Below are 18,103 nucleotides of genomic sequence, written 5' to 3' on the forward strand. Positions count from 1 at the left end.
TGTAGACATCATACCTGGCCCATGTTCACAGTTGGTTTGCAAAAATACTCAGCAAACAATAACAGAGCAGGATCAGATGTAAAAGCAGAAATATCTTCTGGCTACAAAATAAATTAAAATACACTCTTAAAGTGAACTTTTTGGTTTCATTGCACAAATGAAATAGTGATTTATACCCATCTTTTCCTTCCCCAGTACACAGGTGAGAACACTACAACCTATGAAAAGCATATCATGGGCAGAATCTGCCTGATATTTCTGCAATGAACATACATTTGCATGGCAGCTGCTGGCCTAAGCTCATTGCATGCCTTCTGGAACCCACCAGACTCTTCCTCCCTCAAGCAAAACAAATGACTTCAGCACTCATAAGCTGGTGGCAGTGCTACCTGCTGGAAATAACACAGCCCAAATTTGCTGTGCTTCCTTCGTCTTTCCAGAGGTGGCATTCTCAGTTCCTCAGACACTCCTCTGAGGTGACATCTCTTTACTGCCAGATCTCTTTTTAACAAAGTTTTACCAGCTTTCATCTCCATGTGCCATGCTGCCTGCGTAAGAAAGTCTCCATGCTGCCCTGCTCAAGAACCAGTATGGCAGTGATACCTTGAATGACCGAGCCTCGTTTCCATGAGTAATAGTCTGTGCTGAGAAACTGCGCCAGCCCATGGGGTCCTCCTTGTAGGAGAGCTGCCCAGCTCTCAGCTTCACATACAAGACACCACCCTTAGAAAGAATTGATCTGAAATGACAACAGCAGTGCTTACTTTACATTGGCAAACGCACACAATGAGGCTGACCTGCAAAATAAACATGAACTCCACAGCTCATATATAACATCCCCCCACTTATGCTTTGCTTTGATTATTTAAACTTGCATAAACATAGAAATGTTGGTATCTTCAAGGGCAGGCTGCTATTAAATGGTGATGTGGAGGCAGGCCATGGTGATGAAAACAGGGTAAGCTCTGCTAATACAAGGAGTGTAACTTCCTGAAGCAGGTTTTCATCCAGCACCAAGGAAAACCATGCAAGCTGGCAGCCACAGCTTTAAAAGCATGTTGTGATGCTGGGCAAGTCCTTCCTCAACGTAAAATAAACAGAAGACCTAACACAACCCTTCCTCCCCATTCCTGACCAAGCCTACAAATAAAAGCATGTAGCAGTTCAAAAGTTACACTGCTGCAAAGCAGCTGCATGTTTACCCGATTCAGAGTGTAGGCACTGGCATCCCTAAAACAACTAAGTTTTCCATATTGAAAGTAACTGCTTAGCATAACAACACAGCAGTAACGTGCTTGCACTAAGGCAGGAAAAAAGATCTTTCACATATGCTTTTACCTTCAAAACAATGCCAACCAGGTCCTTAACATTTGAAAGGACTGGGGACAAGACAGTGTAACCCGTGTTGTGACAGGAGATGGCAAAGTCAAAGCATGTGGAGTCCCAGAGAGCAGACAGAGCCAAAGGCAGCAAGCCTCAGCCACCCGTGCTGCTTCATGCTGTGGCAGTACTGTCAGGCTCTTCTGGGGCAAACAAGCACAGAAGTGTGAGCAGTCTCTGTAGAAGGACAAAGCTGTGCTCTGCCAGCTCTGGTGCAGCAGATGACTCAGGATGTGTCTGCTGATCTGGAGGACTCAGCACTCTGCATCAGTTCTGTTTGTTATCACTAAAGGCACGGACCAACAGCCACAGCATTGTAATGCCTAACTTAATCTCAATGGTGGCATTTCATGTAACTAGAACAACTATGCTGCTGATGAAAGATGCAGCTGGCTTCTTCTACACTACTCACGGTGACAAGTTACACTGTAGGTTGCTAAAAGCACTAAGTGAGAATGATTTTACTCACAGATACTGTGATTCCGGTAAGACTTCTGTTTTTCACAGTTGCCCAATGGAGAGTTAAAAATGCAGTAAGCATTGTATACTTCATGTAACATCAGAGAAATTGTATTTCACAAAGCGGTAACTGCTGGCTAATTACTGTATCAACAGCCTGGGAAACATGACATCACAACAACTCAAAACTAAACTAAAACCATGAGATTCAGATGGTTTCTGGTACTGCTAAATCCCGCTACCAATATCTGTGGTTTTTACTATCAGGTTTTCCCCTGACCTGTTTTTGCATGAATTATTCTCATCAACAGGTGAAACCAACTACGCAGTTTCTTTCTTCACTTTAAAGCACCATCAAATGCACAACAGCAAACTGATCAAAACCAGACTACTTTGCAAACCGTAGGTGTTACAAGTATGGGAGTTTGTTGGTTTTCTTTTTTCTTTGTTTTATTTTGAAAAAATACAAGGTTATTATTCATTTAAGCACTACAAATAATACTTACTTGAGATGATTTGTTTCGTTGCTTAAATCTATTAGAAGTTCCCAGTATCGTGGTCCCTTCACTCTGATCTGTTGATTTAAGCGTTCTTACTATTAGATATAACCAGAAATGTAAAAGTTAAAGTTTTCTATGTAAGCCTAAAGCTCTTTCTCTGCCCTTACAAGGGGAAATGACCTTTTATCATGCTACCCACTCTGAAAACATGAAGGAGGGTCTAGCTTTGTCTCTCCTGCAGTGAAGATTTTGGCACAGGGAAATCCCTGCTATATCAGATCTTGAAAGTGTGACAGACAAGACCAAAGAGAAGCACATGCCACGAGACAGCACGTGCACTTCATAGTGACAATTGTCTTCAGAGCCACTGCTGTAGGACAGCATTGTCCAGAGCCTGGCTAATGTTGGACACCAGGTCAAAGAAACTTCAAGTGCTCCTACACCACAGGCAAACAAAACCCATGCGATCACATTCCCCATTAAACATAGACTTCTTTTACCTGCTTCAGTAAGTGAAGCTCTGGAAGAAGCGTGGGTGCCATCATTTCCTCGGTGGTTTCTGCATACCACTGTGTGCCCTTCAAAATGCCATCAGGATTCACAAATCAGCAAAGCTCATTTTCATGTGAAAAGAAAGAAAATGTGCTTCTCACAACACAGTTGCAGAGGTCAGTCAGTTTCTGTTGCTGAACTCTGAGTAAATACATAGCTTACCATTGCCTTTAACATTACAAGACATAGAGAGATACTTGTCATGGAAGCATCACCATACGGGAGGCACACTCAAATGAAATCCAAAAGCTTGAGAAGGAAATGACAGTATGGATAGGGCTATATCCTTCCACAGCAAGGAATAGAACTTCAGCATCTTTGCCAGACCTACAGAGGGTCTGCACTGCAACACTTCTCCCCTGAAATCTCAGCAACCCCTTCTTTAGGTCTTTCTCAAGCACCACCCATCTCACACTAATCTATATGAGAATAAACAGTGCAGAAAGCATTGTTCCCCAGAAGGCACATCATGTAAAAAGAGACACCAAGTTGCCAGTTTCAGCAGAATTAGAAGGCAGCTGTTAAACCCACAAACGGCTCCAACCACCTCTGTGTCTTTGGAAGATTTCTCTCTAGAAAGACAAGAACTATGACTCTGGGTCAGTTATTACACACTTGAAGACTTTGTGGTGCTTTTTATTTGTCCTGTATTCTCCTCTGTGTGTCATCAAAGCATATGTATCATGTGAGTGGGTTGAACACAACCCTTCAATTATTTGCCTAAAGAATCGGGCTTATCTCCACCACAACTTGAAAACAAACCCAAGACTGCAGGCCACAACAATGAAAATAGCAGAGCTTTGGTGCATCAGAGTTTTCAGCTGCCTCCCACACCTCTTCAAACACCCTCACCCCTTACCTTGAATGTAACCTCTATCAGTGCATAACAAGGAGTGTTTGAGTCCACATCAACGGGTATTAAGAGCCTTGGATCTGCTGCCAGCACGTACAAGTGCCGCAAAGCCTGGAGATGATACCTATGTGTGGGGAAAGGAAACTCAAGACATGCAGTACAGGCACAGAATAATCCCAAATATTAAACTGCACACAGCTCAGTAACTACATAGAGCTGTCAATTCAACCAAAGTGAAATGCGGAGTAATTTAGCAGGTTTCAAAGACTTCCTTAACATGGTATGCTTCAGCTAACAAGACAGGACTTCATGAATTTTAACTAGAACAGATTAAGTCATTAATGGACAGATCATGCATGACTTTTTTTTGCTGAGCGAGCTGGAACAGATAAGTCATTGTAGCACAAGCAGAGGCCTCAGGACACCTGTTTGCATTTCCTCACTGATCAATGATCAGAGTCATCATCTTACTACTTCTGTTTTTTTTTTTTACATTTCTGCAGGGGGAGAACCCGGAAAAATTAGCTATATGGTGCCTATACAAACATTCTAGAGGATTTCTCTATATAACCTCTATTGTAAGGAGATCTAGCCTGAAAGTTAAGGAAATATGAACTTTAAAGAAACACAAACTATGCAAACCCTTACCTATTGTCTGTGCTGTGAACAGGGAAGTGAGGGTACAGAGCACAAAGGAGAGCAGCAATGGAAGAATTTGAAGTGCTCAGTGAATATCTGTTGAAAAACATTATTAGAGTCTTAGCACTAACAAACACTTGCCATTACCACAGATGTTCAGTATATTTTGGTCTCCTGCAAGAGGGAAGGACAGTAACAAAGTGCAGACAAGGAATTTACAAGTGTGTTCCTATTAAAAAAAGAAAATGTCAATTGTGCATTGCTCCAGCTTTTGCAGAAAAGGTGGAAAAGAAATGGCCTTGGGAAATGGCAAGTTACCTTCCTCCTCCCAGGAAGAGAAGCCCCAGAGCCATGTGGTGAGCCAGATGGAATCCGTAGTTCATCTCTCCACCGGTCTTCTTGTGCATGAAACGGCAAAGCTGAAGAACTTTCAAGTTTCCAGAGCCAGCCACCACCATGGCAAGAGACAGCAGCAAGACGCTCAGGCACGTTTCGAGATTATAGTGACCTATCTTCATGTAGAACAGGGAAGGTGTCATTGCACTTCTGTGGTCAAATGCACACTTCTGATCTGTCTAATATGCTGCTGTCTACCCCAGAGTTTGAAAACCACATTCCACAGAAAATAGGAGAGTGGAGAAACAGTTAAGACCTTAACAGTGATTCACAACCCTGCTAGATTCTTTAAGTCTGTAATATACATAAGTAAAAGGGATGGTTCTGCTTGCATTAAGGTTTCAGTGAGTAATCAAAGTAGAGAGTAAACTTGGAAGAACTTACTATAGAAGCTGTTGGTGCTGACAAACTTTTCAAGAAATCTGTTGCATATTTGTCCTGGAAAGGAAAGAAATGCATGCTGAATAGAGATACAAAGGATAACCTATAGCTCCATGGATTCAAGGTGAAGAAATCCAACCTCTTACCAAGCAGTTAAACGCTGCCTTATTTTCTGAGCCAGCAAATCGAAATCCCAGTGACAAACATGCCCCAGCAATGATGTAGACATGAGCTTGCCTAATAAACAACACAAACAGGAATTGACTAAGCATTTCTCCTTTTTATTAATCTGAGTATGCATTACAAACTCTTACAATAAAAGATAAAAGAAAAAAAAGACAGATTGTCTCCATTAAAGAAAACAGAGAATAAATTCCCCAAATACTAAGGGAAAGATTTGATCCTGAGATGTCTAAATGTTCAGCTGCATTTTTTCAGAAGCAGAATTTGGCTTTGTAAAATATATATTTTTTTAAATCTGCATCTCACCTTTTACAAGTTACTTACATGAGTGTTTCTAAACTCAGGTCTTCTGATGAAGGCAGCTCTGTTGCATGAAGAGGTATACTGTTCTCTCTTATGATCTATGAAAAAGCATAAAAAAATGAACAGAGGGAAACCTCTCTAAGCCCTCCAGCCATCAAGGGTTCACGTAATACAAAACAGGTCTGTTTCAAAGGAACACAGAAGTTAGCTTTTCTTCAACATGCTACTGCTCCATTGTATTACTGATCCAAACAGCACATTTTTAATGCTTTTATATCTGCTTCCTTACATATTTCTATAACAATAGCATAATTATGTCATAAGTTTGAGAGTGTTCTATGTACTCAAATATCAGAGAAAACAGAATAGGATGAGATCTTGAGAGGCCAGGGAGTTCATCTCCACCCTGTACTTCTAAAAGATATCATCTAATTTGCTCTTAAAAAAATCCACGCAATATCCTGGAATATAATTGATCCTCCTGTAGAAAAGTTTTGCACCTAGCTTGCCTGGTCATTGCAGAGGAAAGTTTAACCCCTTCCCCCCTCTAGCATCACTGCCATGAAGAATTCCATCCCATAATGCTTAACGGGATGCGAGCCACCAGGGCTCCCATAGCAGTTGAAGAATCCTGCATAATGATCATCTCTGTCACATGAACAAACTTAAAATGCATTTTGATTATAGAGTTGGGCCAAAAACACCTGACATCTCAGAGGATGGGAAGTCCAGCAGCCTTTGGTCTAAGCAAAGAAAAGCCATCTTCAAAGCTAGATCAGATTTGCTCAGGTTATCTTATCAAATTCCACTTTGAACAATCTCAAGGACAGAGGTTCTGGGCTTTCCTTCTAATGTCTGACCACTCCCCCTGCAAACACCGTTTCCTTATAACATAACACAAATTGCAATGTGGGAATTTCTATCTGTTACACTCATCTTTTCTGTCTCTCTTCTCTGGCCTTAGTGTGATAAGTGAACAGTGTTAACTGTTAGCCCAGCCCACAGTCTCTCTTAAGTCAAATCACATCTCCCATATTAAGGAAATGCAGTAAATTAACATACACTTTACTGTGCAGCTCACGTAACTGAGTAAATGTTCACTTGCACAAGTCAGCAAGGTATAAAATTGGGAAGCATAAATACCTACTTGAGGCACATTGCTATCAACCCATTCAGTGCTGGGCATGATGTCATCCCACAAAATCAGGCACCGAGCTAAGGTCTAAAAAAAGTGATAAAGCCAAAAGGTAAGAAAGAAAAAAATATATCAATGTTAGTTTTTGATATGTTACACGCATCCAGAAATGCAGCTGCCCATTAGCAGCTCCATTGCTGTTTCTTAGCTTTCATATCAGAAACTGCAAAATAGCTTTTATTTCAGTGTGATTAAAATCCTGCTTAGAGATAAAACAGCCACAGAATAAGCCCTTGGGAAGTCTGAATCTTTAGCTGGTAAACTGACATGAAAGCACATTTCTGCTTACACAGATGCTAAAGCTTAACTGCTTTTCAACATTGAAATTAATTTGGGAAACAGCTACAAAACGATCACTTAAACGTTTATAATTTACTCTGCCTGAGATGTATTCTTCAAATGTTTCTCACCAAATTCTGTGAGAAGCAAGCAGAGACTGTTTGAAGGTATGATTCTAGCTGACAAGTAACAGCAGCTGTCTGTAGAAAGGGTTCTGCATGACAGGCATAAGGAGTTTATTAAAATAAAAAAAAATAAGATGTATTTTTGCTATCAGTAAATACTCTGAGAAATGAAACAAAAGAAAAATCTTACTCTCAATAAAAGGAACTCTGGTTTTACAAAGTCCAGCAAGTACATGGTATCTGGTGCTTGAAGCCAATCAGCAATGGACCTGCAGAGCACAGTAAAGGAACAGGGATTGTATTACAGCATCACACAAACCTGAGTGAGCCACAGGAGGCAAAGCCAACATTATGGTGGCTTGAACTCCTATCACAACCTACAGCAAAGTGCTGGAGTACCTCCAAAGTTAATACCTGTTATTAGTCTTTAGGTAGATCATAGCAAAGGCAAGCGTGGCTCCTGGACAAGTAACATCCACATTTATTGTGTCTCCTTCCTGTGAAAACACAAGCACATACCAGTTGACTAGGAAAGGTGATGTGAGTAAAGATTCAAAGTCACTTCATTCATTGAGATACAGACTTCTGTAGACTTCTTAGCTAATATTACTTTCCCCTTAAAGAAGCACAGAACATCAACACATACCTTAATTTGGTAACTGGGAGACTTGTGCTTCTCCCTGTGCATTCCTGCTTGGAACCTCCTGTGACCCCCAACCATGTACTGGTAAAGCTGCTCAGGAACGTTGAGGTCTGACATACCTATCAGATTACTGCCATGCTAAAGAAAGAAAAGAAATAATAGGCAAGTGTTTCCTTATATGACAAAAAAAAAATCATTTGGCCAAGGGATGGTTTTAAGATGAAATAACTCTCATCACCCCTGCCCCAATATACAGTGATTCTTCTACTGATTGCAGCTGAAGTGAAAAGAGGCACTTACTCCCAGGCACACCATGCCCAAGGCTAGTCCAGAAGCCAGTGAATAGGACTCCCTGTCTGTGCAGTACTCCATTTCTGGTCCAGGTGGGCGTCCTGAAAAAAACAATTACACATACTTTGAAGATTGCTGAGCCTACACAAACATTGTCAGCAGAATTCAAGAGCTGCCACCTTCTGAAAAAGATTGCACCTATCAGGTTACCAGAAACAGATATAATTTCATCTTAAAATGTATCCCTTTATTTAGAGAACTTCAGTCTCTTAACTGAAGTTACACAGACACAAACAAGAACTTTGCTGTAAGAAATAAAATCAGAATTACACAGAATGGGGACAATTCAGATCAGAAATTTAATGTTCAGAATCAGCTTTCGAAGGAAAAACCTTGGGCAACAAAATTGGGAACAGAAGAATTTATGAGACAACAACTGCACTTCCACCAATCTAGCGAGTCAAAAAGCCTGCCCTTGCAAGACAAGTTTTTTTTCCCCATCCAGTGCCTCAACATGGTGCCTATGGTGACAGCTACCTCATGGATGGATGTGAGAAGTAACAGGAATCTTGGGAACCACCCAATTTGCTTGAGTGCTGTAGAGTCAGAATTTCTGCAGAAATCTACAACATCTGGTTTAATAGGAGTAGAAAATTAAGGCAGTCCTTCTACCAAACACAGCTGGCAACCCCAGAAGCCCCAGACTAGTTCTACTCAAAATTTCCAGGTGTAGTAAGAATTTAGGTCCAGCACCAATGATTCTGCAATTCCTCTGCTAAATTCTTTGAGTATTCTCTACTCTACAAACAATTCAACAGGAATTTCTGTTCCACTGAAAGCAAAAGATGAGGTTTGGGAAATGTGAGGTGCTTATAGCAGTGCCAGAGGTGTTATTAGAAGATCTCTCAACACATTCAGATTCCAGATGCACTGTGAAAATCACACACACATTGTGACTCTCCCTGTGACAGTCATCACCCTGTTTTTTTAATGTTAGCACCCACCTATTTCAGCCAGCAGAACCTCAGCTGTGTGCCTGTGTGCAGTGCCCTGATAGACAAGGCCTATTCCTATCACAGCAGCCACCTGCACATTGTGGGGGACATCCAGCTCCGTTGAAGTTGGTGGAAGCAAGGCAGGTATGTGGATACTCAAAAGCCGGGTAATAGCCATATCCATCGTGCCCAGCTTGGCAGCAGAAACACCAAGTAACAGCCCAATACTTGTCATCTCATGGCCCTGGGAAAGGAAACATCAGCATCACAGGAAAGCAGGTACATTCAGAAAAGAAAGGTGCCTGCCCTAGTATCAAAGACAAGTCTCACATTCTCCAATATACACAACCACTAAAGCTTTGCAGGCAGCTCTTTAGGAAAATGAATACAAGCTGTTATTGGTGTAACTATATTTCCCAAGTTTATGATCTTGCTATAGAAGCAAACTTCAACCTAAATAAAAATTCTCAAACGATGAATTGCTAAACATGGTTATAATGTAAATATTTACTTCCTTGTACTCCCAACACACAGGATGTTTTAAGAACAAAATCTAAGATTAACAAAGCAGTTCTGATTTTTACCTGCACCAGGAAGCTTCCAATTTCAGTTCTTAAAGAAGCATGCTGCTTTCTTTTTTAAAGCCTGTTTTGTTTACAGAAATCACTTCTCAGAAGTATTTCTCTCTGCTGCTTATGAAAGAAGGCCTCACCTTTGTTAAGTAGTCATGTATATTGAGTGTGGCAAGCTTTGTGAGATGCCCACTGAGACCCAGAGCCATGAGGAAGCCGGCATATTCGTTTGCTTGTTCAGCATTCTTAGGCTTGTTATAGATAATCCAAGAAGAGTCTATCCGTGAAGCAGGTGCTATCTTCAGCCCAGCAGCTACCCCATTGTGAAAGCTAGCCCAGCAAGCCATGTTAGGAGGCACGTCGATGTTCCCACTGTTCAGATCAACAGTTGAGTTCCTAGGAGGAGCACGGCCTGCCCATGAAATTGAAATCATTGACAGCAATTAGTTGAATCCAAACCCTTCCGGAAACTGCTCTGAATTTCAGTAGCTTGCCAAGTGAACACTGGCAGCATGAAAGTTGTATTTCTGATCTAAAGACAATCTTAGATATCTTCAGGCACATCAGATGACGAGCACAGTACACTGGATAAAAAGCAATGAGGACTTGCAGTATCTGCTTTCTGTATGACCACAACACCAAACAGCTACACATCCCTGGGCTATTCTCTGCCTATCAGAATGTGCCTGCTATAATGCCTGCATTAGAAAATGTTGGTCTTGACCATTCCAGGAGAAAACACTAGCAAGCAGCAGATTCAAAACAAAAAGAGCTATTTCTTCCCAAAGCCCACTTACGCTATGGAAGAAAGACATAGAAGGTGCTGTAAGATTGCAAGAGGTTCAAAAAACAATGGGGGTAACAACTAAGAAACTACGTCGTGTTCTGTTAAATACTGAATTTCTTCAGAAGAAAACACTGAGCAACACACCAGTTAGATTCAGCTTAGGAATGGGCAGTTGTTCTGCTGGAATAGGATGATAGGAGAACAAAGTAAACATTCCTCGTCCAACAGGCAGTGCCATGGTTCGTTGGCACAGCTGTAACAACCTGTTGAGGAAACCAAAACAAAACCCATTACTTAATATATTCCAGTAAAGTGAGACTACACGTAACAGGCAGCGGACAGTCAGCTTTCTTTGTTTCTGATTCAGACAGTATTATGTTCCCCCCTCTTTTTTTTTTTTTTTTAAGTAGGTTAAACTTACAAAAGTCTTTGATCCTTCAAGATTAATCTCAAAGATACACTTCAGCTGATACGATATTGAAATTTGCCTGTTTTTCACTTTAAGCTAGGTACTAGTTAAACAAACCCACGCCACAATTTAACAGCATACCAAAAGCAAGGTGAAAGGAGAAAGCAAAACAAAGTTAATTGCTGTGTGATCTTGCTATGACTAGTGATCACATCTAGTAATAGCAGTGTACAGAATTAATAGTGTACTTCCAGGAATACTGACCACAATTCTCTATGATTTACTCTGGAAACACTTTCTAGACTTGTTAGATTACTCAGCGTGTTAGGTCAGACAATAATTTGATGCATTCCTTTAGTTTTCTACTTCTGTAGAGTGTTTTGCATGTTAACAATGTTCAGAAGTCTTGGGTTTTATCCTCCCTTTATTTTAATTTTTTCAAAGACAACACTGTTAAGACCCTCAAAACAACTGAATAAAGAAGGAGAACAGGGAGGTGACTGACTGGGCAAACAAGAGCTCCAATAGGAGCTTTCAAGAGAGGGATGAGGCAGCGAACTTGCCTTCTGTAGAACTAACTAGACCCCCTGACTTAAGACTTGCTTAGACCAGAATAAAGGGCTCTCCAGTTTTATAAAGGAGATGGACAATACTTTATTCTCTACAGATGCATGTTCTCCACAAAGTATGTCCTGCTTATATTTAATAATTTTCTAACCCTAAATGCCATGTGGGGTTCAAACTAACGGACTTTGCCATGTGCTGCTCCAATCCCAACAGCTGTCCAATACAACACATCACTGCTTTGATGCATATTGTACTTCAGCACTTGAATTACCAAATACAACTCTCTTCTGTGTGCCCTTCATTCAGGTCTGTCTACTTCATTGTTGTGTTCAGACAGAAATACACCACACTGTTTGGTTAGACATACTTAAGCCAATAATATCCATTTTTCGCTTAAGTGAAAGCCTACTAGAAACAGAATTCTTTACCGGTTTTCTTTTTCTTCTATGAAATCATGGTCACTAGCCTCTGGCATCTGCACTACATTGACACGTACAGGACGGGCACTCTGGAGGAGCCTGCGTACTTCCTGCACTCTCAAATCCTTGCTCCATATTAGTGACATGACCTCATCATTCATGTTGTTCATGCCATCCTCATCCTCTTCCGATTCAGCTCCAGATGGACTATCAGAGGACAGCACTGGGCCCACAGACTGCAAGAGAAAAGAAGTCATTTCCAGCAGTGCACAAGTGTTGCTAACTGTCAGAAGGCATCAAATCTAAAACTAGAAAAAACTAGGTCAAAACTAGATCTAACATAGGCTGTCCTAAGGCACACGACACCAGGAGTACAAGCAGATTAACAGCTGATGAATGAAAACTAATTTCTTCTGATAAATATGCGCTAAATCTCAATACATAACTGCTCCACCCATATAGCCAGCGTCCGTTTTGAAACAGGAAACTCCACCCTGCCCTCCTGAGAAATGACAAACAATTTGGTGTTTGAAGATCACTATCCTTTTAAGGTAACATATATTCGAGGCATTGTTGTAAAGTGATAAAATCAGATTTATCATCATTTTAAAATTCAGCACTGTTACAGTTGGGAAAAGTTAACCAGCAGAAAATCAAATGCATTTTTAATTAATGGTGCCACATCAGATTTGAATACATAGTTTTACTTTTGTTCTACATGACTAAAAAGAACATTTAACTTCTCTGAAATGTAATCAGATGTCCCTGTTAACAAATCCAAGTAATTTTAACATCACTTCCAAAGCTAAAACAGTTAAAATTACCTTGACCAAGATGTACTTGAGAATATAAGACCCTTTTCCTGACTTCTGACAAAGTCAGGGTCTCTCTGTTATTATTTATGCAAACCATTAGTCAGCTTTAATATAGTTTTGGATGCCAGTGTCCTCAACAAGAGACACTTCAGAGAGCTCCAACTCTGAGATGCTACTAATTCCCATCATCAAAAGATGATGTTTAAAAGAAAAACAAGACACTTTTTCTTTTTAAACCGTTTTTTTTTCCAGGATAAAAATAACTAAGACCAGGCTGCCCAGAGCCACATCCAGCCTGGTCTTGAATGCCTCCAGGGATGGGACATCCACAACCTCCTTGGGCAACCTGTTCCAATGCTTCACCACCCTCTGTGTGAAAAACGTCCTCCTAATAGCTAACCTAAACCTCCCCTGTCTCAGTTTAAAACCATTGCCCCTTGTCCTATCACTATCAACCCATGTAAACAGTCATTATTCCCACTTCCTTCTCCCTGGGTCACTGTTATGATGGCAGTTTCTAGATAGAGTACCAAAAAGGTAGTACCAAAAAATTTTGGAGAGGAAGACTTACAATCAAATTGCTCTGTAGGCAAATCTTTTGAGTACTAAGCTTCGGTGAAGTTTAAAACCTGTTTTACTGAATTTGCCCGGCTATGTATGTATTCTTCCTGGGCCAGATGCTGGTTTTTATACTGAAATTTCCATACGCATATAAATCCCATATTGCCCTCAGTCTTGAATTCTGCACCTTCCATGCTCCAGTAACCTCCGCTCCCTGAGCATCAGTAGATGGTGGAAGAACTTCTGCACAGAGTGCTGTGTCCAACATTCAGTATCACAAAATCCATTTGTACCCATACTCACAGATTTACTCTTCAGCAGGTTGCCATCGCATGCCTGTCTGGACAGATCCTGACGTCCAATCAAGACACAAACTGCTTCTGGCCAGTCTGAGGCAGGCTGCTCTCGGCAGTAATATATTGCATCTCTGATAGGAAGAGCCACACCAAAGGGGAGAGTCTCCAGATCTCTTAAGGTGAAACCTTAAGTTGGAGAGCATGAAAAAACCTTAATCAAAACTTGATATAATGCTTTTCATACTATGCAATTCTGATACTTATTTACAACCATAACCATCTCACACAAAGATAAAAGTTGTTTATACCAATATTAGTCAACCAAATAATTAGCTTCTCAGCGAGGCTGGAAATAGATGTGCTGTGTCCGAAACAGCATCTGTAAAGATAATGGAAAATAAAGGAGAATCCAATAAAACCTAATCAAAAGCTTCATAGGAAGGCAAATTTAACGTAATATTGAAAAACATACCGATTGTCATCCTGTTCTATTTGTTGCTTTTGTTGCCCTAGAAGAGACAAAGCCATGTTATCCCCTTGTTTCCCAAGCAAAAGGACAGCATATAACTAACAAGACACCAGGAGATAGCACAATGGCATTAAAGCATCATTACCTGATGTAATTTTGTACAAATAAGGGGAAGCTTCATTAGATACAGCGCTCTCATCACCAAGTATGTACAGAGCCACACTCTGGATAGGAAAGAGACCATAATACAGAGTCACTTTGTTTGCAGCTATTACTATTCTGCCTATCAAAACAAGCAGAAGGGAACTTTAGCAATTTAAACAGTAGGATGCATTTGTTATGAAAACATTGTTAAGTAAATGTAGATTCAAACAACTGAAGCCAGTAAGCTTTCAAATTTTAGGTTTCTACACTCATGTTTGGAAATATTAACCTTGCAACAACTGAATTTTCTCTAACGATTGTTTCAAAGATAAAAAGAAAAACTTCCACAACGGAAAAACATGTTTCTAATCATCTTTCCTATATTGCTCGTGCTTCATTGAATTTCTCTTGGAAAACAACATTTTCTACAACCAACAGATTTTGTTTGGTTTCCTGCCCTTCTTGAGTATTGGGTACTTTGTGAAGTACCTGAGTGAAGAAGCATCCACACCAGCCAGAGAAGTCATAGTGATCTATCATTGTTTCCTTCTGAATACTACCACACAAGTTGGCACGCCACAGGCAAAATCACATTCAAGCAAAGATCTGCCAAGACTTTCCCAAAGATATCTGACAAGCTGCACCACCAACGTGCCAGCTCTGACTTCTGCACAGAGAAGTTCGGTTCAGGCAGACAGTTGGTGACAGACAAGTGACAGCCTGAATGAAAGGCTTTGCTGTTCTTCAGAGCTTAAGTGTAGGGTAAATTTTAAGTGAAAGGATCAGCACTTTAACAAGTTTCAGTGCTGCTGCTTCAGCCTTCCATGCTTTGAAGGAGACGACAGGCTGACTCCAGGCAGTTCCAATGGAAGACACTACAACTACTCTTGGACAGCTGGGTCACAACAGAGCCCCGCTGCTCTGGTTTTCTCTTCATCTCAACGTCTCTGCTCCAAATCATGTACTGACAGCTTTTCTCCACAAACTTTATGAAGAAGCCAACAAGGCTGACCAGAAGATAACATCAGCACTAATACCTACTCATGCAGTTAAATATTTATGTTGATACATGCCCAAGAGAAAAGCCAGGAAATTCTCACTCACAAAATACAGTTAACTGAGTTACATTATTACTTTGCACATGCCACTACTGCAAACCACAAAAAACCAAAAACACGAGCAGCGAAGCATAGGCCATCTACCCTGCAGTCATATGCTCTTCTTCCCAGCCTCAAATACCACCTCTCACCTGCTAAAATTCATCTACATCCTTCAGTAATATTCAAGTTGTGGTAGAACAGAAGATAGGACTTGCGGAGATTTCCCTCTGCTAAACATTTGTTTCTCCCTCCCAGAAAGAAGCTGACACCACTATGTCACAGGAGAATTTCATGCAGACAAATGAGTCCTGCTTAGTACAGTGCAGAAACACTTCGAGATGCTTAAGATGTTCAAACAGTACAGCTACATGCTCCTCAGCAGTCATTCATTACAGGCTCAGTACTGCTCCAGCACGCTCCCACTGCTTTACACATGACAACTAAAACTTTTCATCATTTGACTTCTCATTAAGGGCACTTCACTCACAGGAAATTAAGCAGCTAGAGCAAACTGTGGCCACAGTGCTGCTATGCTGACAGAGGAAAACACATTCTCTTTGCCAACCTACATACCAGTATTACAAGTTTGCTCCTTTCACAGATTCCTGGTAAGTAAGGATAAGGCTGTACACTTCCTCCCTTTAGACAGGAACTCAGCCACTGAAAGATACTCGGAGGCTCAGCAGAAAAAAATGCGGGATGATGCATGAAACCTGTTTGGATTTAATGGTATGAACAGTCATGACATGCACAGAAGTTGTTCTCTGTTCTCAAAACAAGCCCTCTGCTACTTCTGTGTAAATACAGAAACACAGTATTCCAAAGCATTATGGTTCACATCTGCCTTCTGTCAGATGCAAGTTTATAGGTAGACAGTAATGGAAGAATGAAGCACCTTTGTGTCTTTCAAGGAACTCTCAGACCACCGTGAAAAGTAATGTATGTAATTACTGATTTTCAAAAACCCCAGGGGAACAGTCTTGTCATTAAACATCAAATCACTAAGTGAGAGAACAGCCTAACTATAACCAATTTGTCCTCCCTATCCACAAACACGAGTGGCAAACCCTGACCAAGATTATACTTTTTGTGCCAGAAAAAAAGTATTTTGTCTTGTATAACTAGCAAATTTCATTTGGTAGTACATTAAACAGATGCACAAACAATTAATGACCTTATTTTAGCTTTCATGATTGTGCATTGAGCTCTGATTTATAAGATATATATATATATATATATATATATATCTATATATCTCTTATATACCTTATAAGGACTATAAACTGAGAACTTACACCAACCAATGGATACTTTTCACAGCAGAAGCACACCAGGTTTTTCCATAGCTCTCCACAAATATTTCTCAGTCAGCCTGCGCTAGGAGTTTGCTGAGATAAAACAATCACTTCCTCCCAGGTCCTTGCTGTGAAACATCCCATGATGCACCACACTGAAGGCACCAGTGGCTGCCTTCTGGTAGGGTTCTAGCAGTCTTTTAAGGACAAAGGAACAAGGCAACCCATGCACAGTTTTACACATGGGTTAAGTCCTGACCAGCTATCAACATGCTCAGTATTAAGACAGAACTTGCACACCACTACCACTGAACACTTGCTTCACATAGCCTTAAACTCACCTTGATCAATTATGCAAGTCTGTCCAGAGCTTTTCACAAGGGCTGGATAGTCTCTGTAGTAGTAATCTATATAAGCTTCAAGTTTCAAGTCCCTAGAATGAAAGATGCGAATCTACAGTGAAAAACAAAAAAACAAACTCCACGCCTTCCTCCATTTCTGACATTTTTGTTCACTTTTAATGTTTGTAATATGCACCAGGTACAAGGAGTGAAGCTCTGACTTCTTTCACTAGGGCTGCTCATGGGCATTGCCCCTTTGCTAAGCAAGTAACCTGCATGCTTTATTTCCCCCCAATGCACTTATCTTCAGCTGTAGTTCTACTTTGTGCCACACCTCCACCACCACTACTTACAGTATAACAACTGTCACTACAACTTCCCCAAACTTCTAAATGTTACAAGCCAGATAACAAGCTGCGTTTGTCTGCAAGACATGAATGCAAACAACAGCTTCCAGCCCCAACAGATATACAGTGTTTCATCACAGAGTTGCTTTTCATTGGCACAACAGAATAACAGAATCTTCCTGGGACTAGAGGTTACTTCTGGAAAGTACTCCAGTCAATCAGCTGCAGTGCCAGGGGAAGAATCTACAGCCACAGAGAAATTTTGGTAGAAATATCAAACAAAACTTGGAGAGGCTTTACTGAGTCTTTTGTTTATACAGATAACTGTATGCATGTGTCTATACATACGCAACTGCAATCTGAATGTGGAAGACGTGAAGATGCAGTCACTGGCTGCAGTGAAAACACCACAGAAATGAGTATTTGACAGATCTTGTCTGCTTAGTCAATGCAGCAGGCAAAATCTGAGCTGTCCAGGGTACACAGAATTTAGCTGCAGAGAGGCAACACAGCAAGAAAAGCAGGTACTGCTCATGTTTCTTATGATCTAAATGGTAAGGTCATGTGAAATCAGAACTCAGATGAGATTCTGTTTGTGTTTTAAAACAAAGTAAAACAAAAAAAACCATAAAAACCTACCACCACTAGCAAGAAATCACTTAATGCAGAAGACTCTGGTATGAGCAACTGAGCACTGTAAGTCAACAAGGTGATTTTACTTCTGCCTGCAGCAGGGTTGTCCACACTCTGATGTACAAAATCTGTTGAGTACACTTTCTTCCTCCCCCTTTTCTTGTATTGCAGGAA

At 40.7% G+C, this 18,103-nt stretch overlaps 1 protein-coding gene across 8 annotated transcripts in view; it reads right to left on the reverse strand.

The window, feature by feature from the left end:
- The window catches only part of ANAPC1 (anaphase promoting complex subunit 1), a 33,890-nt gene that overhangs the window by 3,652 nt on the left and 12,135 nt on the right, over positions 1–18,103 (reverse strand). For 7 of the 8 annotated variants that reach the window (XM_004940129.5, XM_004940128.5, XM_004940127.5 and 4 more), the window contains 25 exons: positions 16,950–17,041; positions 15,887–16,026; positions 14,215–14,293; positions 14,073–14,109; positions 13,909–13,979; positions 13,608–13,786; positions 11,938–12,164; positions 10,678–10,796; positions 9,887–10,158; positions 9,184–9,418; positions 8,189–8,280; positions 7,892–8,026; positions 7,660–7,742; positions 7,436–7,514; positions 6,794–6,868; positions 5,668–5,744; positions 5,307–5,397; positions 5,164–5,217; positions 4,702–4,895; positions 4,393–4,479; positions 3,751–3,868; positions 2,840–2,917; positions 2,346–2,413; positions 604–739; positions 15–101 (listed from right to left, as the gene is read on the reverse strand). In XM_004940129.5, coding sequence (XP_004940186.2) covers positions 15–101; positions 604–739; positions 2,346–2,413; positions 2,840–2,917; positions 3,751–3,868; positions 4,393–4,479; positions 4,702–4,895; positions 5,164–5,217; positions 5,307–5,397; positions 5,668–5,744; positions 6,794–6,868; positions 7,436–7,514; positions 7,660–7,742; positions 7,892–8,026; positions 8,189–8,280; positions 9,184–9,418; positions 9,887–10,158; positions 10,678–10,796; positions 11,938–12,164; positions 13,608–13,786; positions 13,909–13,979; positions 14,073–14,109; positions 14,215–14,293; positions 15,887–16,026; positions 16,950–17,041 — 2,905 coding nt within the window. Of the gene's footprint in view, positions 1–14; positions 102–603; positions 740–2,345; positions 2,414–2,839; positions 2,954–3,750; positions 3,869–4,392; positions 4,480–4,701; positions 4,896–5,163; positions 5,218–5,306; positions 5,398–5,667; positions 5,745–6,793; positions 6,869–7,435; positions 7,515–7,659; positions 7,743–7,891; positions 8,027–8,188; positions 8,281–9,183; positions 9,419–9,886; positions 10,159–10,677; positions 10,797–11,937; positions 12,165–13,607; positions 13,787–13,908; positions 13,980–14,072; positions 14,110–14,214; positions 14,294–15,886; positions 16,027–16,949; positions 17,042–18,103 lie in introns of those variants that run through there. The other variant, XM_040697752.2, reaches the window with a different exon arrangement.

This window comes from Gallus gallus, chromosome 3 (assembly GCF_016699485.2).
Source record: "Gallus gallus isolate bGalGal1 chromosome 3, bGalGal1.mat.broiler.GRCg7b, whole genome shotgun sequence".
NCBI classification, from domain to species: Eukaryota; Metazoa; Chordata; class Aves; order Galliformes; family Phasianidae; genus Gallus; species Gallus gallus.